The sequence below is a fragment of the Phyllopteryx taeniolatus genome, chromosome 1 (genome assembly GCF_024500385.1).
Source record: "Phyllopteryx taeniolatus isolate TA_2022b chromosome 1, UOR_Ptae_1.2, whole genome shotgun sequence".
Taxonomy (NCBI): Eukaryota; Metazoa; Chordata; class Actinopteri; order Syngnathiformes; family Syngnathidae; genus Phyllopteryx; species Phyllopteryx taeniolatus.
In genome coordinates, this window is record NC_084502.1 from 25,960,544 (window position 1) to 25,984,038 (window position 23,495).

Consider the following 23,495-nt stretch of genomic DNA (forward strand, 5'->3'; position numbering starts at 1 on the left):
GTGTCAAGGAACTTCATCTCAACCCCACAAAGCAATTTTGGATTAACTAAAACGGAGCTGGTGAGCCAGGCTCTCTCTTTCGGATTAAACATCAGTGATCTCACAAATGGACAAAAATTCTGACAGACACGCACAAAAATCTAGTAAAGAGTCCTTCCATAAGAGTGGAAACTGTTAGAGCAGCAAAGTGAAACGCTTACTTCTTCTATAGTCAAGTATCTTGGTCATTCACCACAGTAGAATGGGGGAACAGGTTGTAAAACAGCTTGACACTAATTCCGTTTAGTTATTCTTAAAGCCCCAGTTACTTTTACTTTTTATGACTTTGTAGACATTACTGTGAACACAAACTCCATCACAGTGCACGACAACTTTGCACTATTTGAATATTATCTTCTGTACAGGACCTCCTCTACCACTTTGTAGGTCCATCCATCAATTTTCTACCGCTTAAGATACTTGAACTCCTCCACTTGGGGCACTCTCTCATCCCCGACCTGGAGAGGGCATGACCTGGAGAGGGCACGCCACCCTTTTCCGACTGAGGACCATGGTCTCAGATTTGGAGGTGCAGATTCTCATCCCAGCCGCTTCACGCTCTGCTGAGAACCGCTCCAGTGAGAATTGGAGATCATGGCTTGATGAAGCCAACAGAACCACATTATCTGCAAAAAGCAGAGATGCAATACTGATGCCACCAAACCGGACCCCCTCTATGCCTCGGCTGCGCCTAGAAATTCTGTCCATAAAAGTTATGAACAGAATCGGTGACAAAGGGCAGCCTTGGCGGAGTCCAACCCTCACCGGAAACTAGTCCAACTTACTGCCGGCAAGGTGGACCAAACTCTGACACCAGTCGTACAGGGACCGAACAGCCCGTATCAGGGTGTTCGGTACCCCATACTCCCGAAGCACCTGCTACAGGACTCCCCGAGGGACAGAGACGAACGCCTTCTCCAAGTCCACAAACCATGTAAACTGCCGAGGATGTAGAGGTGGTCCACTGTTCCACGGCCAGGACGAAAACCACGCTGCTCCTCCTGAATCTGAGATTCGACTCCCAGACGGACCCTCCTCTCCAGTACTCCCGAATAGACCTTACAAAGGAGCCTGAGGAGGGTGATCCCCCTGTACTTGGAACATACCCTCCAGTCCCCTTTCTTAAAAAGGGGGACCACCACCCCAGTCTGCCAATCCAGAGACACTGTCCCCGATGTCCATGCGATGTTGCAGAGGCGTGTCAACCAGGAAAGCCCCACAACATCCAGAGCCTTTAGGAACTCCGGGCGAATCTCATCCGCCCCCGGGGCCTTGCCACCAAGGAACTTTTTAACCACCTCGGTGACCTTAACCCCAGAGATAGGAGAGCCCGCATCAGAGAACCCAGACTCTGCTTCCTCATTGTAAGGCGTGTCGGTGGAGTTGAGGAGGTCTTCGAAGTATTCTCCCCACCGACTCACAACATCCCGAGTCGAGGTCAGCAGCACCCCATCCCCACTATACACAGTGTATAGTATATATATATATATATATATATATATATATATATATATATATATATATATATATATATATATATATATATATATGTATGTATGTATGTATGTATGTATGTATGTATGTATGTATGTATGTATGTATGTATGTATACTGCTTCCCCCTCCTGAGACGCCGGATGGCGGGCCTGAATTTCCTCAAAGCCGTCTGGAAGTCTTTCTCCATGGCCTCAACGAACTCCTCCCATGCCCGAGTTTTTGTTTCAACGACCACCAAAGCTGCATTCCGCTTGGCCAGCCGGTACCAATCAGCTGCCTCAGGAGTCCCACAGGTCAAAAAGGCCCGATAGAACTCCTTCAGCTTGATGGCATCCCTCACCGTTGGTGTCCACCAATGGGTGCGGGGATTGCCACCACAAAAAGCACTGACCACCTTACGGCCACAGCTCTGGTCGGCCGCCTCAGCAATGGAGGCGCGGAACATGATCCACTTGGACTCGATGTCCCCCGCCTCCCCCGGAACAAGGGGAGGCGGGGGACATCTGTCAGAGGTGGGAGTTCCTTCTGACAGGAGATTCTGCCAGACGTTCCCAGCAGACACTCACGATACGCTTGGACCTGCCACGTCGGGCCGGCATCTTCCCCACCATCGGAGCCAACTCACCGACAGGTGGTGATCAGTTGACAGCTCCACCCCTCTCTTCACCAGAGTGTCCAAGACATGCGGCCGCAAGTCCGATAACACGACCACAAAGTCGATCATCGAACTGCGACCTAGGGTGTCCTGGTGCCAAGTGCACATGTGGACACCCTTATGTTTGAACATGGTGTTTCGTTATGGACAATCTGTGATGAGCACAGAAGTCCAATAACAGAACACCACTCAGGTTCTGATCGGGGGGGCCGTTCGTCCCAATCATGGCCTTCCATGTCTCACTGTCATTGCACACATGTGCATTGAAGTCCCCCAGCAGAATGATGGAGTCCCCAGCGGGAGCACTCTCCAGCACCCCCTTCAAGGACTCCAAAAAGGATGGGTAATCTGAACTGCTGTTTGTTGCATAGACTACCCATAGGGAGGCTACCCTTTAGTCCACCGGGGTGAACCCCAATGTACAGGCGCCGAGCCGGGGGGAAATAAGTATACCCACACCTGCTTGGCGCCCCTCACCGTGGGCAACTCCAGAGTGGAAGAGAGTCCAACCCCTCTTGAGAGGACTGGTACCAGAGCCCAAGTCGTGTGTGGAGGCGAGCCCGACTATATCTAGTCGGAACCTCTCGACCTCACACACCAGCCCTGGCTCCTTCCCTGCCAGAGAGGTGATATTCCACGTCGCCAGAGCCAGCTTCTGTAGCCGGGGATCGGATCGCCAAGGTCCCTGCTTTCGGCCACCGCCCAGCTCACACTTCACCCGACCCCTATGACCCCTCCCACAGGTGGTGAGCCCATGGGAAGGGGGACCCACATTGCCCTTTCGGGCTGTGTCCGGCCGGGCCCCATGGGCCACAGGCGCTCGCCTTCGAGCCCCACCTCCAGACCTGGCTCTAGAGGGGGGCCCCGGTGAACCGCGCCCGAGCAAGGGAAAACGTCTTCCTGGATTGTTTGTCAGCAAAGGGGTTTTTGGAGCTGTGCTTTGTCTGGTCCCTCACCTAGGACCTGTTTGCCATGGGTGACCCTGCCAGGGGCATAAAGCCCCAGACAATTTAGCTCCTAGGATCATTGGGACACACAAACCCCTCCACCACAATAAGGTGGCAGCTCAAGAAGGGGCGCTTTGAAGGCTCATAAACCTAATCATAAGAATCACAAAAATAAACTGATAAGTGATTTAGACACTTTCATTGTTTTGTTTTTTTCCATTGATTTAATTTTCCCTCTTCTGCATCCTTTGTGATTAATCCCAATTCCCTTTTGTCTCTTCTCTTCTGTGGGAGTCTCGGCTTCATCCTCCACCTGAGGGGTATCCACACATCACCATAAGGCCATGGGTTCTCTCTGCTCCAGTGTTGAAACCCAAACACAGAGATGCTACTTCCTCCTGTATTGCTTAGTATTACTTACCTTTGAGACTGAGGAACAAACTGTAGCAAATGCATATTCTGGAGTTTGTGAACCAATCCAACGATTAATATTTGACTGCATTGGATGTACTGCTGGGACAGTATTTGTTGAAAAGAGGGCTTGTATACAAGGTATGGAATGTCAAAGGGCTGCTTCTGCTGTCTGCATATCAACATGAGAACAAATGGGTGAATGAGGTGACAAAAATACACCCTGCATGACATTTTGTAGACTGGTGCTATATCTTCCAAATGTTTAATTACGGCTATAACTTTATTGATCGCCAAAGGGACTGTGAATCCATAAATTAAGATGAAAAAAAGACCCAGTATGCGCATTTCAGGTCTTAAATTCACCAAGTCCTGACAGACTAAAATACTGCCATCCCAAAAGGCATCAGTCACGGTTTTGTGTCAGCATCTTCAAGCAGCCCAAGCAACTGTGAGTGTAAAAGCAACAAAGTGTAGAAACAGCTATGCAATAAATATAAAGCATTAAGCCCTCTTTGGGGAGTGACTGTAAAAGTGTCAGAAAAGAATTTGGACCAATAAGTCACAAGGCAACTAAAGTGCAAACTATAAGTGATTAAAACGTATTGCTGTGTGTGCAATATGCTATAAGAGCAAAACTTGTTTTCCTCATTATGTACACAGCACCCCATATTGACAGAAAAAAAACCAGAATTGTTGAAATTTTTTCTGATTTATGAAAAAAGAAAAACTGAACTATCACACAGCCATAAGTATTGCTGTGACATATTTAACTCAGGTGCTGTCCATTTCTTCTGATCATCCTTGAAATGGTTGTACACCTTCATTGGAGTCCAGCTGTGTTTAATTATACTGTTTTGACTTGATTAGGAAAGTCACACACCTGTCTATATAAGAGCTTACAGCTCACGGTGCATGTCAGATCAAATGAGAATCATGAGGTCAAAGGAACTGCCTGAAGAGCTCAGAGACAGAATTGTGGCAAGGCACAGATCTGGCCAAGGTTAAAAAAAAAAACATTTTGCTGCACTTACGGTCCCTAAGAGCACAGTGGCCTCCATAATCCTTACATGGAAAACATTTGGGACAACCACAACCCTTCTTAGAGCTGGCCGTCTGAGCAATCGGGGGAGAAGAGCCTTGGTGAGAGAGGTAGAGAAGAACCCAAAGATCACTGTGGCTGAGCTCCAGAGATGCAGTCGGGAGATGGGAGACTGCAGTCCTCCACCAGTCGGGGCCCGACGGAAGCCTCTCCAGAATGCTCAGGACCTCAGACTGGGCTGAAGGGTCACCTTCCAACAAATCAATGACCCTAAGCACACAGCTAAAATAACAAAGGAGTGGCTTCAGAACAACTCCGTGACTGTTCTTCTTCTGTTCTGGCCCAGCCAGAGCCCTGACTTAAACCCAATTGAGCATCTTGGACAGACCTGAAAATGCCTGTCCACCAATATTAACCATCCAACCTGACAGAACTGGAGACGATCTGCAAGGAGGAATGGCAGAGGATCCCCAAATCCAGATGTGAAAAACTGGTTGCATCATTCCCCAAAAGATTCATGGCTGTATTAGCTCAAAAGGGTGCATCTACTAAATACTGAACAAAGGGTCTGAATAGTTATGGCTCTGTAATATTTCAGTTTTTCTTTTTTAATAAATCTGCAAAAATTTCAACAATTACGTTTTTTTTCTGTCAATATGGGTTGCTGTGTGCTTTTAGTCGTTCAACCCCTTGTAGCTAGCTAGCATCTTTTTACATCCTAGTCTATTTCAGCCAGTTTGGATGATTGAGGCAAGCCAATGAACTCACCTCCGTGAACGTAATCGTGTAGTGTGCAGTCAGATGGACCCACCAGATGGATCAGACTGGACTGGCTGAAGCCAACTGTGTACTTTTCTGCGATGCAAAAGAACAATGCATTACATGTGTACATTTTGCCCTATATGCTGCAACTAGCAAAACTGCATATGTGCTCATGACAGCACACAAAGAAAGACAATGCTGTACCTTTTGGCGCATCCTCTGTTTGAATGACCATAATGACATTTAAGGAACAGTTAAGTGTACATACTTTCTTCTTCTTCTACAGTATGTTCCTTCAAAGTGAGTCTGTTACCTGGCTTGGTAGGCGGTGGCACAACTTCATCAACCACTTCTTTGGTTTTCAGTCTCGCAGTCTTCTGAGCCTCGTAGCGCTTCAGACCCTCTTCCTCTTGTTCTGCGTCAAACTATACATACATTTATAATGGAAAATTGTTACCACCTGATGTTTTTTGCGACACTATAATCTCATAATTGAAACCTTTTTCCATCTGTCCTTCAGATATGAAACTGCAATCTATCCTTTACCTTGCATGTGGTGTCAAGATAGCTCAGTGCTCAAGTAGGTGGTCTTATCATGTTTCTGAGAATGATCTATTTTTTGCTCTTCTTGGCATCTTGATGAGAGAGGGAACTTCTTGTACATTAGCAGAATGTTGTGATGTAGAGCAACGATGGGGGAGATCGATGTTTTTTCACAGCACTCAATGTTAACGCGTTTGTCTTTAAGTACTCAATCCATCCATTTTCCTTACTGCTTATCCTCACTAGGGTCGTGGGTAAAATGACCTATCCCAGCTGACTTTGGGTGAGAGACTGGTTTCTCTGAATACTCAGATAATAGATATTAAAGACGTATTTTAAATGTACAGTAGGAACATAAGCATTGCATTGGCGCACAAAAGCCCTACACCACTTTATGGAGTCCCATAAACTAGGATTTCTCAAAATGGCATTCAAGCAAGATGAGTAAAATGGGCATTTCACCAGGCTGACAAACTATTACTTGATCAGATGGCCTCTTTCCGTGACAGGAACCTGAAAAATGCCAAACTTTGGTTGATTAAGGTCAGCGCAGCAGACATTTTTCACGTACCTTGATGGGCGGCACCTCCATGATCTTGTCGACATTCTGCAGAGAGCAGGGTACGTACCACAGTACGGCCCTGTTGACCAGCTTTTTGGCACCTGCAGGCAAGGAGAAAAGGTCAATGTCTTCTACCTATGGAAAATGTCACAAGGACTCAGGAAGCTTTCTGCTTCCAGTAAATTTTGCAACTGTGAAACATGATGCGGGCAGCCTATGCAAAGCAATCATTGATTCGCAGTGAAAGAAATCTTTTGGCCGCTGTAACATGTAGAAAGTTGATGATAACAAATTGACACACTCTTCCTATGACACAAATAAATAATGTCTTTTAAGAGAGTACCGTAGGTTGAGAACTGTGCAAAACACACTGCGGAGTATGAATACATTAAATATAGGGCTGCAGCTATCAAATATTTTTAGAATCCGATTAGCCCATTGATCACTCAAGTCTTCTTCTTTTCCTTTTGGCTTGTCCCGTTAGGGGTCGCCACAGCGCGTCATCCTTTTCCATGTAAGCCTATCTCCTGCATCCTCCTCTCGAACACCAACTGCCCTCATGTCTTCCCTCACGACATCCATCAACCTTGTCTTTGGTCTTCCTCTAGCTCTCTTGCCTTGCAGCTCAATCCTCATCATCCTTCTACCAATATACTCACTATTTCTCCTCTGGACGTGTCCAAACCATCGAAGTCTGCGCTCTCTAACTTTGTCTCCAAAACATCGAACCTTGGCTGTCCCTCTGATTCTTTGGATGAACGCTCATATTTGTTTGGCAAAGTTTTAAGCCGGATGCCCTTCCTGACTCAACCCTCTGCATTTACCCGGGCTTGGGACCGGCCTACAGTTTGCACTGACTTGTGCCCCCCCATAGGGCTCCATTCCATTGATCACTCAAGTAATCTGATAAAATTGGTTTTGCATTACTGAACAACAAAGTGTGTGTGTGAGGTGCAGGTATTATTGTGTTCCACTTGGGGTATCCATCCTCACATTCCACACTTTATATCTGTGACTTTAAGTGTGTGCAGCTTTAAAAGACGTGGTCAAGCTTGGTGAGTGATGTGGGAGTCAGTAAATGAGAATGGAGAGTTGGCTGTTGAGAGCTCAGGTTAGTGGCTAGTTGTTAACTGGTTAACTGTGCATCAGTTGTGGCCATAGCCACAATACAAATGCATTTAATACATCAGAATCAGCTTTATTGGCCAAGTATGTTAAAACCACAACAATTGGTCATGTTTATTTCGTTACCGTTTGTTCAAAAAAGCAATTAAAATTGCACCCATCTATATCCCTAACCACTTATGGGGGCATTATGATACATCCTGACTATAGCGGGGGTAGATGGTATTTAGTCAACAAGTTGCAGTCACCGTGTTTTTGGGTGCCAAATGCATTTAAAAGAAAAATACAATTAAAGAGAGAATGCTCTTTAATTGTGCAACCTTGTCATAGTTCTTAAAATAGATTTTTATGGGTTTGCTCCTCTCGGCTTGTCTCGGTCTAGGGCTTGACTCGATCTCGACTCCCAAAAGTATTGGTCTTGTCGTGGTCTCGGTGAATTCTGGTCTCGGGCAAGTCTTGGTCTCAGCTCAGATGTCTGAAAAGTGATGTGGAATTGGCTACAGTTCAGCATGATAGGTAAGTGTATCAACTCTTGATTTTTAATTGATTGTACATTCCCAAAAATACCTTCAAACCAATAACATTGAGTGTTAAAGTAACACTACAGTACAAAGTCATACCAACATGGCATCTGTGACAGCCAGTCCTTTATTGTTGGGGGGGGATTAATCGCTTGTAATTGGTTAGCGATTGTAATCCTTGACTAACGCAGGGGCCTCGCTAGGCCTATAAAAACCTTTCAAACCCACTCAAAATGATTTGGTAGTATATGTTTATGACAGAGTTTTGCTGCATTACTCCCCTTAAAACCTATGTTCAGCCCCCCGAATATCAAATTTGTTTTCCCAAAATTACTTAAGGGAATACACCATTTCACGTTTGGAAATCCCCCCCCCCCCAATCGACGATTACGGATTGGCCGTCAATGATGATGGTTTTGGGTAAAAAATATTTTCATCAGCACCCCCCACCACACCGGAAAAATTATTTTGGGGGACTTTGAAAGGTTGTCTGTATGTTTTTTCTGTAACTTTACCAGGACTGCACACTCAGGATGGGACAGTGCTAAGTGTTCCATACGTTCTGCCCACAAAAATAAGCCGTTACAGAACAGGTGTCAAACTCAAGGCCGGGTGGCCACATCCGGCCCGCCACATCGTTTTATGTGGCCCGCAAAAGCAAATCATTTAGGTCAGCTTCCATGATTCTTGCTAAAATCTGTATCGAAATTTCAAAAAGTCATATGTAATAAATAAATAAAAACAATATTGTAAGCCTTTTTTGTAACCAAACCCCTTTTTACTGTAACTAAGTCAACAAGTTACTATCCATGACTTTAAAATTACATCAATTTGTTGCATATATGTTATACTACGATGAGGCGATGTCATTACGGCCCTCTGAGGGAAACTGTACCTACAATGTGGCCCGCGACAAAAATAAGTTTGACACCCGTGTCTTAAGGCATCAAAGTGACATGCGGATAAAACGTAAAACCACTTGCACGAGTGGAGAATTGAAATTATTACAATTAGAAGGAAAAAAATATCTGGTGTAGATTAATATTGGTTTGACAACGCCTGCATGGCATAATTTCAATATCAGGGCTCGGTACATTTGCAAGGCAGCGGGGTAATTAGTAAGTAAGGCTACATTCAAATCTTGCTAGCAGCTGGAAAACTGTATACCCCACATTTACATAAAATTCCCAAAAGTAATAACAATTGGTTGAAATCATTTGCATCCGTAATATGCAACCACCAATCAGTTGTCTTGGACAAATTACATTGCTTGTCAATTGCAGAATGGGGCCACATTTTTTGTTGTCTTTTGCTAAACTATTTGGAGCAAAAGGCCAAACAGACCTATTGCCAAAATTAAATTAATACAAGCTCACATTAACTCATATTTCTGCATAGTTCCAGTATAAGTTAACATTTAAGAGGGCTGGAACGTTTCAGCTTCCTTGTCGCACCAAGAAGCAGAAGATCACACAACCTTGTAGAAATCACATCTCATAGCAATCAGGCAGAGAGGTTGTCATGGTGATATCTGCTCTATTCTGCCAACACATTGTCACTTAATTCGCTAACTGAGAGAACTGGAGGCTATTTTGGTGCATTTGGGCACATCGACAAGAGGAACGCACAAGGCTTACTCATGGCAACAGCATCTAATGGAGTCTCATTTTGGGAGAAGACATTTGTATTTATCTGATGAAAATTTCAAAAATGTTGAAAGTCCTCCTGCTAACATGTAACAAGATTTAACAAAAATGAAAATGGGCTGCTGTTACATAAGGTGAGTGCATTGTGACAATACGTGACAACAATAGCAGGCTTAAAGTAGACTTCTCTTCGGGATTAGCATTTGCATCTTACACCAGAGTTAGAACTGCACTGGCAGCCGGGCAGCGTTGCCATGCAGACCATGCTTTTCTCCGCCTCCTTTCATTGGCTCCCGCCCTTGTCAGCAACCAGGAAGTTGCCCACAGGAGAAAGAGAGCCATATTTACATATCCTTAACTCTACCAAGACTGTGCGATCCAGTCTATTATTAGCCACTGCTGGACCTTGGAAGTGAACTACGTTTAGGATGGAGTGGGGATGAGGAGGAAGCGAGAGTGGAGGTGGCTGTTGAGAACCATTCCCAGATGACCTTTTTACCAGAATCTAATCAGGGAGCTGGTTTTCAATTTCAACTCCCCCCGCATTAATGACGATCATGTCAATGTCTGACCATGTCGTCCTTTCAACAGCAACCCTCCCTTTTCACTGAAGTAGCATCATGGCCTCATTAAGGTTACAGTTCATGCACACTGTTAAATAAATATTCTGCATCTGGGAATTCATTCAGATACACCTTTTTGAGGACGTGCCTCACAATCTCTGTTGTAGTTCATCCCAAAGATGACTGATGGGGTTCTTCCACACCCAGCTAATCGAAGAATAACCTTCTGGGCCTTACTTTGTGCGTTGGCAAATGATCATGCTGGACCACAAAACTGCTTTCTCCAAACACCAAACTGTTTCCACTTAGAAGGATGCAGTTGTGTTTGACGTATTCAAGTGGTTAATAATTAAAGAGGAGTTTACAGGGTTGTTGTTTTTTTTGTTAAATAAACCACCTTTCTAGAGGAAGAACAACCTATCAGTGACAGAAGGCATGACTGGCAAGGTGTCAATAACTGGTCTTATACTCTCTGGTACACTCCGGACACTGTCATACACCGCAGGCTCGCGCTGACCTGTTAGCCCGGCTTCAGGAGCTTTGAAATAATCACCAACCCTCATTTGCTAACAATCTGCGCCCAAGACGATCAAACAGAAGCAGAGCGAAGGGACCTCAGGCATCTGAGAGGATTCAGAAGCCATGTGGAATTAGCGACATTTCTGCGTGACAAGTATGTGTATCTCCTCTTTTTAAAAATATTGAGTGTATATTCCCAAAAATTTTAAAACAATAAATTTAGTGTTATAGTAACACTCTATTACGAAACAGTCATGACACCAATGTAGCAGCTGTGGCTAACGTCGGCTTGTTTACTGTGCTAATGCTAGCTTAGTATTGCTAGCACTGCTATTTTATTGAAGCTGGACAAACAAACTCCCCTTTCAGGAGGTCTGCTTCGATAATTCTATGTATTTTAAATATTCCTGCACCAAAACAAAATTCTCTTGCTCTTATATCGGATATAATTATATTGTGCAACTGTTTCTAATTTTGAGACTAGTCAGGATATTGTAAGTGTTTTTGTGGGCCACTGATTGAAGTTTATCTAGTTAAAATTTCATCCATCCATTTTCTGAGCCGCTTCTCCTCACTCGGGTCGCGGGCGTGCTGGAGCCTATCCCAGCTATCATCGGGCAGCAGGCGGGGTACACCCTGAACTGGTTGCCAGCCAATCACAGGGCACATACAAACAAACAAGCATTCACACTCACATTCACACCTACGGACAATTTAGAGTTGTCAATCCACCTACCATGCATGTTTTTGGGGAAATGGGAGGAAACCGGAGTGCCCGGAGAAAACCCATGCAGGCACGGCGAGAACATGCAAACTCCACACAGGCAGGGCCGGGGATTGAACCGGTCCTCAGAACTGTAAGGCAGACGCTCTAACCAGTCGGTCACCGTGCCGCCGTTTAAATTTCAATATAATATTATTGTTTAATTATTGGAATTATTGTTTTCATTTTTTACGATAACCATTTGGGGGCACTAGAGCATAGATGGTGCCCCATGGCTTAATCAGTGGAAGCCTGTGCATTAATCCAGACGCACTCATGAAAGCATTACCTCCTGCTTGTGCTTGGTGTTAGTAATTAGGGGATTGTAATTATTGCCTTTATGCAGATATGCCCCTCCAGTGCTGTTCTTACATAATTCAATCACCATCCAATTTAAAGGCATTAGTCACTATTTCAGTGATGTGTTGGACACATTCCAAATGCTTCTTTTTCTACCTCAGTGTTTAAATGGCTAATAGCAGAAGTCACTATGATCTTCAAACTGCCATGTTGCTGCTCTCTCCCTCTCCAAAATCAGCCCCTCCCCTGTTTTGCCCACTTCAATGCAGTTTTGTCAATTGAGTTATTGCTATCTGTAACTCTGTCACCCCTCTATTCGCTGCTTTGTCTCTTACGCAGAAACTTTCAAGCCCTCTGAGCAAATAAAAAAATGGTTACCTTTTCTACCTCCTGCACACCGTGTTCCAGACTGAGGAATCAAGATGCAGATTTGTCCATTGCGCTGTGCCAAGGCTAAATTACTTTTAACTGAAACAAACTCTGGCCTGATGGGACAAGATGATTTCAAGTCAGACGTTTTTGACATTATTACATTGAACTATTAGGTGTTCAAGTTTTCATACCTGACATGTCACGACAATATTAAAGCATGTAATGCATTTAGTAAATGTGCCTTTGTAGGCTCACAAGGCTAACATTCAGAGTGTGCAGTTGAATGACCCATCATGTCATGCTTATTTTAAGCCTCACCCATAATGCATTGCTCTCAGCTGTGTCTATGCATGTGTATGTGTGCGTGTGTGCTGCACATGGGGGTGGGTACGATTTGTGTATACTGTGTTTATGCAAATGTGTGCCCAAGTGTGCATGTGATGCAAGCATTATTACCTACGTGTGTGTGGGCACGTGTGTGTGTGTATGTGAATGCATGTAAAGACAACACTTGTTGTATTAGTGTGTAACTCTGAATGTGAGACTTTGTGGTTTTACAGAGTACACACCTTTACTGTACATGGGCATTTGCAAATCTGTGCACGTGTGTGCGGCTGCACATCGGTGTATAGTGCGCATGAGGGTTTTGCACAGTGGGGACAATCATCACAGCTTGTGCCCACAGTAGGCAGGCTCCCCCTGGGGGGCCGTGACTGAGGCCTGCCTGATGAGATGCTGCCTGACTGACTGTGGAACCTGGATGCCTGCCTGCCTCCACCAACACACACACGAAAGACACATAAATGCATGGAACCATAACCACCCCACAGTTATGCATATTAGTATGCAGGCAATCAGATTTACATTCAAGCTAACTAGGCAATAAAAGGAAAAAGAGACTATACATTTAAACAAATATTTTCTGTCAAAACCATGTTCCAACATAGAGACAGGAATGTGAAAGGTCCTCCTTCATGAGGTAAGACCTCTTTTTGAGAGAACGCAAGTGTGTGCGTTTATGGTGTGTGGGTGCAAAAGAGTGTAGGAGCGTGGCTTTGTCTATGTACGTGTCAGTACACACATGTCAGCCCTACACCGAGCATGTGTGTGTATGAGACATGTTCAGGTACACCCACTTGGCATCCATGTGTGACTGGACCACAGTGTGTGGGGCCTGATGCTAAGCCGACATGACAGAAGCAAATAATGTCTGCTCCCGTTATCTTCTCTTCCCCCTCAGCCCCGAAGGAACCTTTTAAAAGGGCCAAACACTGACATGCAGATATGTACAGTATGCCATACGCATGCACACTCCAATATATTGAATTGTATACATACTGCACACACAAAATGTATCACTGCACAAAGAGATACACAATTACACGTTACACACTGAGTTCCACAGTCCAAAATTCTCCGAAGGAAGACAGCGTTCTGGTTTTGTCACACTAAAACTACCTGAATAAAAGATGACAATCCAGTATATGCACAAACTACTTCTGCATTCGGCAAAACAGATTGAAGCACTTTCTCCCGGTTTGGGTGAATGGTGAAGGGGGCCGTGACAAAGCAACAATAGGAACTTTAAACGTCTATGTTTAGGCTTTGTTTATGTTTACATATAGCATTTCATATTTATATAAATACATGATATACAGCGCATTGTGGGAATCGCGGGGCTTGACGTCATGTATGCTTGTTTTTGTTAGCATTAGCAGCTAGCTTTAAGAGAGATCATGCAAATAATTATGCAGCGGGCCGGCTGTGCACTGTCTGGGCTTCCTTTATATTACAGTCTGGTTTAGTCAGTGTAGTGTGCTCAAGAATCAGTCGTTTCTTTTTTTATTTACTTTACAGCGGCTGAAATAAGTATTTAACACACCACCATTTTTCTCACTAAATATACTTTCAAAGGTGCTATTGACCTGAAGATTTCACCAGATGTTGGGAACAACCCAAGCAATCTATAAATACAAAGAAAGAAGAACAAATAAGCTAAGAAATTAAGTTGTGGAAAAATGTGAAATGACACAGGGAAAAAGTATTGAACACATGAAGAAAGGGAGGTGCAAAAAGGCATGGAAAGCCAAGACAATGCCTAAAATCTATCAATAATCAAACAGCAATCCAGCCCCTTGTCAGTGCAAATGAATATCAGCTCGTTCAGTCCTAATTGATGGCCTATATAAAAGGTCTCATTGCCAAGGTGTGAGTCAAGACACATCTCATGATTGGTAAGAGCAGAGAGCTGTCTCAAGACCATCGCAAACCAATTGTTGCAAAACATAACGATGGCATTGGTTAGAGGCGCATATCCAAGCTTCTGAATGTTCCAGTGAGCACGGGTTGGGGCCATAATGATACCACCATAAATTTGCCTCGATCAGGTGCTCCTTGCAAGATTTCTGACAGAGGAGTGCAAAGAATAATCAGAAGAGTTGTTCAAGAGCCAAGGACCACCTGTGGAGAGCTTCAAAAAGACCTGGAATTAGCAGGTACTGTTGTCACAAGGAAAACAGTGAGTAATGCACTCCACCGCCATGGCCTGTATGCATGCTCACCACGCAAGACTCCATTGCTGAAATAAATTGCATCCATCCATCCATCCATTTTCAACACCGCTTATCCTGGTTAGGGTCACGGGACGCTGGAGCCTATCCCAGCTGACTTCGGGCGAAAGGCGGACTACACCCTGAACTGGTCGCCAGTCAGTCGCAGAAATAAATTGCATGTCAAAGCTCATTTAAAGTTTGCTGAACAACATTTGGACAAGCTAGTTACTGGTAGACTATAGTCTGGTCAGGTGAGAGCAAAATGTAACTGTTTGGATGCCATAATGCACAGCACCCTAAAAACACCATACCAACATCAAAGTTCGGAGGTGGGAACATGATGATGTGGGGCTGCTTTTCAGAAACTAGTAATGGCAAACTTCACATTATTGAAGGAAGGATGAATGGGCAAATGTACCGAGACATTATTGACAAAAAATCTGCTGCCATCTACGAGGGTGATGCAAATTAAACGAGGGTGGACATTTCATCAGGATAATGATTCAAAACATACTGCCAAGGAATCTCCCAATTGTTTTCAAAGAAAAAATAAATAAAGCTGCTAGAATGCCCCAGCCAATCACCTGACCTGAATGCAATCAAAAATCTATGGACCAAATGGACCAAAATCACACCAGAGCAATGCATGCGACTAGTTTCTCCATATAGGCGGCGTCTTGAAACTGTCATTGCAAACAAAGGCTTTTGTATACACCGTATTAAATAAATACCAATTGGCGTGTTCAATTCTGTTTCCCTGGGTCATTTCAAATTATTACATAGAACTTAATTTCTGATCTTATTTGTTCTGCTTACTTTGTATGTATGGATTATTTGGGTTGTTCCCAACATCTGGTGAAATTATCATGTCACTAGCACCTTTGGAAATATATTTAATGAGGAAAATGGTGACGTGTTAAATACTTATTACAGCCGGTGTACATGTAACTTTTGGCTGAAGACACCAGCCATAAAGAAAATGAAAATTTTAGCAAGTTGGGCTTCAAACCGTAATCATGCTCGTTAGCATAGCATATTCAGGAAGTCAGGGTGACCTGTCTCCCGGGTTTGGTCACATGACATCCCGCATTTAGCAGATTTTTTGAAATACTGAAATAAACTAATTTACTTGTTTTGGGGACAAATGGTGCATTCAAGACTGAAAAATTTAGGTCAGAGCAAACAAGGAATGAAGCATTCCAGTCAATGTGGGCTGCAATTTGTTTGCCTGGTTTGTGAATACATACCGTATTTCCACAACCATAAGGCGCACTTAAAAGTCTTAAATTTTCTACAAAATGGACGGGGCGCCTTATAATGCGGCGCGCCTTATGTGTGCACAGAGTTCCAACATCTATAAATGTTGTTGTGTGATGAACGCGCCGGTTGACTTTATTATATATATATTTTTTTTAGCATTTCCTGCCGACATGCTGCTTACACAGAGGAAAAGCGGATGTGGTTGAGGACAGGGGAAGGGTGCGTGAAGTAGGACGCTAAAGTCACACCCCCACAGTAGGTATATAGCGCCTGGGTGTTTTTTTTTGTTGGTTTTTTTACCGCTTGACTGACTGGGAGCATTTCGGGGGTGTGCATTGTGCAAAACAACATCGGTTTGGCTAAGGACCTCCGAAAATGTCACCTACGAAGAAACACGCTTACAAAGCACAGTTTAAACTGCAAGCTATCAGTTATGCGGAGGAAAATAGGAATCAAGCAGCCGCGAGAGAATTCAAGCTCAACGAATCCATGGTTCGCAAGTGGAGGAAGCAGGAAAACGAGCTTCGCCAAGTCAAGAAGACGAAGCTGAGTTTCCGCTGGAAAAAAAAAAAGAAAAAACGTGAAAACAAGGCGAGGTGGCCCGAGTTGGAAGACCAACTCGAGCAATGGATTAATGAGCAAAGAACAGCCGGGAGAAGCGCCTCTACAGTCACCATTCGACTGAGTGCAATAACCCGGGGCTTGCCATCATTCCGGAAGGCTTGACGAACTGCTGGACATCCGTGTAAACAGGGCCTTCAAAGTGAAGTGAGCAGCGTGGGAGCCATGGATGACACATGGCGAACACTGCTTTACTAAGACGTGCACGTGTGGTTTAGGTACATGTAAAACTGAAAACTTCAGTGAAATGTCTTTTTTTTCCCCCCCCCAAGAATTATTACAACTGAGTCAGCATAAGGTGCCTTTAAGACTTCCCAGTTTCACCTCAATAAGTTTAGATTTTCCATTGAACTTCATATTTCTTTGAGTAATTCGATCCTACGGTGTTACAAATGCATATTGGTCACTCGCTCATGTTTTTTCGTAAATTAACTGTAAGCAGACAATTTACTTGCTAGCTTCCAGACAGGTTGGACAATGACAGGGTGGACATTTTTGGCTAATATTAGCATTTAATGTGCACATATCTGTTCCAGCCTCCCAAAATAAATAAGTTTTTGTAACTTTTTTTTTTATATAAACTAGCACTCTATAATATTAAATGTTCTACAAACATGGAGTAATAACATAATTAAGTAGAATTTATATAATTAAAAAACATCGTGCATCGTGTTTTAATGCTTCAGTTCAATTAATTGTGTTGCTCCTTCTGTTGTGCTTGTCTTGGCCACCAGGGCAAAAGTATAATACAGACAACCAAAGAAGCTCTGACTGACTCAATAAGGTGCAATATTAGTAATTTTTTTTCACAGAGGAAAAAGACTATGCATGTCAGTATTGTGATAGTCTGTCTATATGCTGCTTCACCGTTTGTGTTTAAATATCCATTGCCTAAAGGATTATAATAACACAGCAACTATCAATGCTAATAGTGAGCATGTCTAAGGCGTTTTGTATTATGTGGTAGCATTAACCTAGCAGGGGCATTCTTAAGGCAAAGTTGTTTAATTGTTTGAAATACACAAATTGTAATATTCTTTGTTGTGTGTTTAGTTTGACAGTAAACTTCATTTTGGAGTCGCGTCAGACAGCTTGAAGCCTTTTGAAGTCTCGTATCTGGGGCACCAGACGCAACCCTGTATTAAAAAGGGTGCTGCGCCATTTTTTCTTACCTGAATGGCTCAATACAAGTTGGGAAACTGCTGTATCAGATGTACTGTATAAACTGTATATTCAGAAAATAGTAATCATTGTACTTTAGAGGCTTTCCACTGGGATGGTACTCTTAAAGGTAGTGTACTACTTTGCTTTTGTACTTTGGAGTCAAATAATGCAAATAATAGATTGTACTTTGGTGGGCATAAATGGATTCTACCACAAACCTGTTGGCTGCAAGTACTGAATGTCTGCTGTTCTCCACTTGTCATGTCATATCTCCGATGCACGTCTGTCAACCTGCTTCCAACCCAGCAACCAGCCAACCAACCAGTACAAGCCTGTTGCTAGGGCAACAGCTGTCTAGGGGATACTTCTTTTGTTTTTCACACCTCCTTCAGACTTCTCTCCATATTCTTCTCTCATACGAAACATAATAGGTGACGTGTACACTGGTAATTTGGCCGTACTCTTTTTTTTTTTTTTTTTTTTTTTTGCTCTTTCCATTTTCCAATACCCGTTAGAAGCGCTGCTCTTTTTTCCACAATATTCGAACGTCTTCGAAATTGTTGGGGACCTAAACCCTAATATCTGAACTCCAACCGGGAGAGCTTTAACCTAGACTTTAACTAAACTCTTTAACCTAGATTTTAAATTTTAACTAACATCCAGAGCCCCAGCAGCAACCCCCCCCCGTCCTTAATTCTTTGGGTAGAGGCAGGACTCGTGTGTTGGTGCTGGATGATCAATCACTCCCGGGGTCCCCTGGACCAATCCTAGGATCCCACTTCTGACACCAACTGTTTTGGCAAATCTTTTTCTGACAGAATAAGTGAGGAAGCAATCTTGTCTTTGTGGGTTTTTATTACAAAAAAGAAAGAAAAGTCTTTGCCAAGAGAGGAAAAGGTACAAGTCTTACGAGTTGTCACGCCTTACTGAAGTCGAAGCAAAACAATTATCTTTGTCTAGCTGCACTCAACTTATCTTTATCGAAAAACGCTAGTAGTCACAACATGGCTGCGAACAACCAGGACGCACAAAACAGCCAGCAGTCACAACATGGAACAATAAAGCATGTGAAGTTTGTTTAAAACTAATAGAAGTAATATTTGATGTATATAAAACATACATTTTCCAACTCACTTCCCTCCTTTTCCCACCCTCAATCACGCTTCTTTCTTTCAGTCTACAGTCCTGGCATTCATCAATGCAGCCGTCTGTCATTGTGTTTGTCTTTTCTCCCCTTCATGCTCATCTCGGATCATTAAAAGTAAGACGGACAGGTTGCTGTGATGCTGCAGCACCTTCTACACTGCTATTATTTCTAAATGATCAAATGATTCACAAATAGGGTATTGCTAAATTTAATAGACGGGAGGCATGTGTGGTGCGTGCGTGCGCGTTTTCTGTGCATAAACAATCCCCATGCCAGATGTTACGTTGTGTGTGCTGCTCTCTACTGATCAAACAGCAGAAGTGTAACACGAGACTTCACAGTTCAGTACTGTATTTGCCTTATTCTGTTTGTAGTTCAACTTTTAAATCACAGTATTTATGATTAAGCAGACACTAAATTACCCTGTTTTATTTATTTCTAATGTGTATTTACATTTAATAAAATGTATTCAGTTTTTGGGATGAATAAAGGTTATCTTAGTTGCAAAATGAATGTTTATAAATGAACTTGTTTGATAATCCTTATTTCATTCTGCTCCTCTGAGCTCTCAGTCCAGCGAGGAGGACTGTCAAGCCTTATGTTCGCCATTCAGATGCCTGAGTGGGCACATTCAATGGCAGTGATTCTCAGAGTGTAGTACGAGTATCACTGGTTGTACACAGGCTCCCTCTACTCAGTTAAATTGTATTTCACTTTTAAATTCAATACATTTGCATTTAATCTTTGTTTGTTTTCAAACATTTATTAGGTACAGCTTGTATTTAACTTTTGTGTGCATCCATCCATCCATTTTCTGTACCGCTTCTCCTCACTAGGGTCGCAGGTGTGCTGAAGCCTATCCCAGCTATCTTCGGGCGAGAGGCAGAGTACACCCTGAACTGGTCGCCAGCCAATCGCAAAGCACATATATACAAACCACCATTCGGACTCACATTCACACCTACGGGCAATTTAGAGTCTTCAATCAACCCACCACACGTTTTTGGGATGTGGGAGGAAATCGGAGTACTCTGAGAAGACCCACGCAGGCACGGGGAGAACATGCAAACTCCACACAGGCGGCGCCGGGATTTGAACCCTAGTCCTCAGAACTGTGAGGCAGATGTGCTAACCAGTCGACCACCATGCCGCCCTTTTGTGTGCAATACATTTTAATTGAATCATTATTGAAGTACAGTTTTTTTCCCCCTTCATTTAAGCAGTGTGTTAATGTCCGAACTGTGCGTACTGCTATACAGTAGCTTACACTAATATTAAATATAAATTTTCAAAATACAACCTCTGCCTTGTTTTCGATTAACACCATTGCTTTGTACTAGGTTCTAGTATGCCATTTTGTATTTTAATGTTGGTCATTATGATAGTACTTGGGAGAGCTGAGTATTTTTTAGCTGGTACTTGGTTTAAAAAGTTTGGAGAACCACTGGCCTATGGGACAGGAATGATTGTGCGCTACAAGTTGCGCCTAGTAAGAAGTGACTGTGTGATGAGACCAAGAAAAGAAAAGAAAAAAAATCTGATTGGATTGCTTTGACTGTGAGATCAAGTTTACTGCAATTCTAAATATTTATCATGAACCAAAAATTGTTAAACATTGCTTTTGATAGCGAAACTGGATTATAGAAAAGATACAAAAACTAATGTGGTTGGTGGCCCATCATATATATAAAAAAAAAAAAAAAAAAAAACATTTGTGCAATATATGAACCGCAGATTTGAATAAATGTGAACACACACTAGACGCTGTCACCAATTTGGACGTGTGTGTGTACATGTAGATGTGTTTGAATTGTGCTTGTGATCAGTGAATTCCTTCACACATGAATGGCTGTCATTCTTTGTATTCTAGCAGGGACGTAGGGAGTGGGGAGGGGGCGGAGAATGAGGCAAAAGGTTAACAATGGTGAGTGATGGCAAGTTAACAAAAGTCCTGATTTTCCCGGAGGACTAGACGTGAATGATGCAGTCTGATCAAACTTTGATGTCTTGACAAGTTACCTGTGAGGATGTTCTCGCCCATGACTTTGACCTGCACTTCCAGCGAGTGCGGTGAGGTATACGTGATCTCAGCCGTAGCGTGGGCGACCTCCCCGATGAACAAGGGGTACAAGAACTCAGTCTTCTCAACCCGAACCAAAGCTGCCAAGCAGCGGTCCTGGAGGAGACGGTACAAGACAATGTTGTCATACATGAGGTATTACTATTGACTAACACTAAAAGGAAAGCAAGCATAGTTAAGAACTGACGTCTGATTTGACAAGGTAGTGATGAAGATGAAGTCTGAAGATGTATTGTGTGATACTTCTTGTTTAGAGACCTCACAGCATTGTAGATGCTCTTTTTAAAACATACCTTTCCACAATATGAAGACATTTACTTCATGAGTAAAACTACTGTACATTTTTAACTATAGTGAACAGAGTCATATGTGTGCAGTATAGGAATTGAGTTCGACATACAGAGATGAACTAATTTATTTGACCACCTGTCACAAAGATACCATCCAGCATCATGAAGTGCTTTAATACGCACTTTTTAAAATAAACCTGACAAAGGGGAGTGGTCTAATACATTCGTTAAACACTGTATATATTCAAATACTGAATGTCGCAATTCACATCTGAAAGGAGACAAAAGTGTAAGACATCATCAGAATGTTGTTGAAGGCAAGACAAGAATCAAATGATGTGACAAAGCAGAATTTGTTAAATGGGTGAAAGGTAAAGCAAACCAAAATCTTCAAACCAATGTTTACATTTTGATAGCCATCCATCCATCCATTTTCTGAACCGCTTCTCCTCACTAGGGTCACGGGCGTACTGGAGCCTATGCCAGCTCTCTTCGGGCGAGAGGCGGGGTACACCCTGAACTGGTCACCAGCCAATCGCAGGGCACATATAAAAAAACAACCCTCTGCACTCACATGCACACCTATGGGCAATTTAGAGTCTTCAGTCAACCTACCATGCATGTTGTTTTTGGGATGTGGGAGGACACCGGAGTACCTGGAGAAAACCCACGCAGGCACGGGGAGAACAGGTGAGGCCAGATTTGAACCCAGGTCCTCAGAACTGTGAGGCAGATGTGCTAACCACTCGTGCACCGTGTCGCCTCTTGATATCATTTTCTAAATTCATTTTTTTACATTAAAAATGGGGAGAAAAGAATGCTTATGGTGGAAATTAAGGTGTGGAAAAAAACAAATGCAAAATGGGATGGGATGTGTGTGAAGATCATTCTTTAGTTCAGCATTCTGAAAGAATGAAATCAGAATGTGATGGACCAGGAGGGAACGTATTGGCATCTGCGGCAGACCACAGGCCGAAACATAGTGTGCCTTTAAGCGTCCAGGGCTCAGCAGCCCCATCCCCCAAAGGCCCATCACAGACACTGTGATAGAACAGGAAAAAGATTTGCAAGACTTGAATGCGGAGGGGGAAAATGCAAACAGGGCTGCCGTGACCGCCGATAACAAGTCACAATTGAAACTCATCTTCAAAATAGTAGGATTTATGTTTTTACTCAGAGTAGCCCAACATAGTTTATGAAACCTAATTCAATTTGAAATAGCTAAAGTAGTGCACTACATATACAGTTTTAATTCCACAAAATTTTCTGAAATTCTTGATCTTTGCAATAACCAAGATGCATGTATTTTTTACATTCTGTACATAACAGGAGGATAGTTTTGTGACGTTTACATTCTCCTGCAGTAAAAGGAGAACATTTAGTCCAATCAACAGGGTTGTAACCTCTCACCTCATTCTGTGTGTTACAGTGTCGCGTGCTGATAATGCATCCGGCTTCCTCGATCATCTTCAGGATGTTGCCACCGTGCACGTTACCGACAATGTTGGCATCATCGGGCCGCATGATCCTGCAGGAAGAGATGGAGTTAGTGCAGGTGGTGTGCAGTGTGGATTCTTCTCTGTGGCAGGTTAAATAGGAAAAAATGACGCCCAGGTAAGAATGTAATGTTGATTTTTTTTTTTTTAAAGAACAAAGTCACAAGAAAAACGATATGCGTTGAATGTGACGCTGATAGAAAAACCAAAGTCTGCTGAATACTGTTGGAGGCTATCAGTGAATATACCCGATATGATATGTAATGTGGTGCATTGTGTCTTGCACAATCTATAAGTATGGCATCATTATCTTTACAGCACTTTTAGTTAATGTAAGTAGATTGTAGTCAAAATCGGAAACAAAGTAATCAAAATGCAATAAATAAAAAAGGGTATGGCAAGGTATTGTAATTTGAATGCCCTTTAAATGGTTAAATCGTGTTCAATGTCTACAAGTTTCTGTCATTACTTTTTCCCGTTTGAGGCGTTTCCCAGTTTATGACTCATCTTCTTCCCAAATGTCAAACCACATGTCCTGGCCTTCTAACAGGTCATAAAAAACAGGAAAATCCACATCTTGATACCATAAGGTGGCAAATGAGTCACGTTTACCATCTGA

At 43.1% G+C, this 23,495-nt stretch overlaps 1 protein-coding gene across 8 annotated transcripts in view; it reads right to left on the reverse strand.

Moving 5' to 3' along the window:
- acot7 (acyl-CoA thioesterase 7) overlaps positions 1-23,495 on the reverse strand; it is a 68,841-nt gene that overhangs the window by 39,749 nt on the left and 5,597 nt on the right. For 5 of the 8 annotated variants that reach the window (XM_061783505.1, XM_061783478.1, XM_061783469.1 and 2 more), the window contains 6 exons: positions 22,791-22,908; positions 21,030-21,186; positions 6,467-6,558; positions 5,666-5,777; positions 5,557-5,571; positions 5,359-5,445 (listed from right to left, as the gene is read on the reverse strand). In XM_061783505.1, coding sequence (XP_061639489.1) covers positions 5,359-5,445; positions 5,557-5,571; positions 5,666-5,777; positions 6,467-6,558; positions 21,030-21,186; positions 22,791-22,908 — 581 coding nt within the window. The remainder of the gene's footprint in view (positions 1-5,358; positions 5,446-5,556; positions 5,572-5,665; positions 5,778-6,466; positions 6,559-21,029; positions 21,187-22,790; positions 22,909-23,495) is intronic. The other 3 variants (XM_061783496.1, XM_061783489.1, XM_061783460.1) reach the window with 1 other exon arrangement.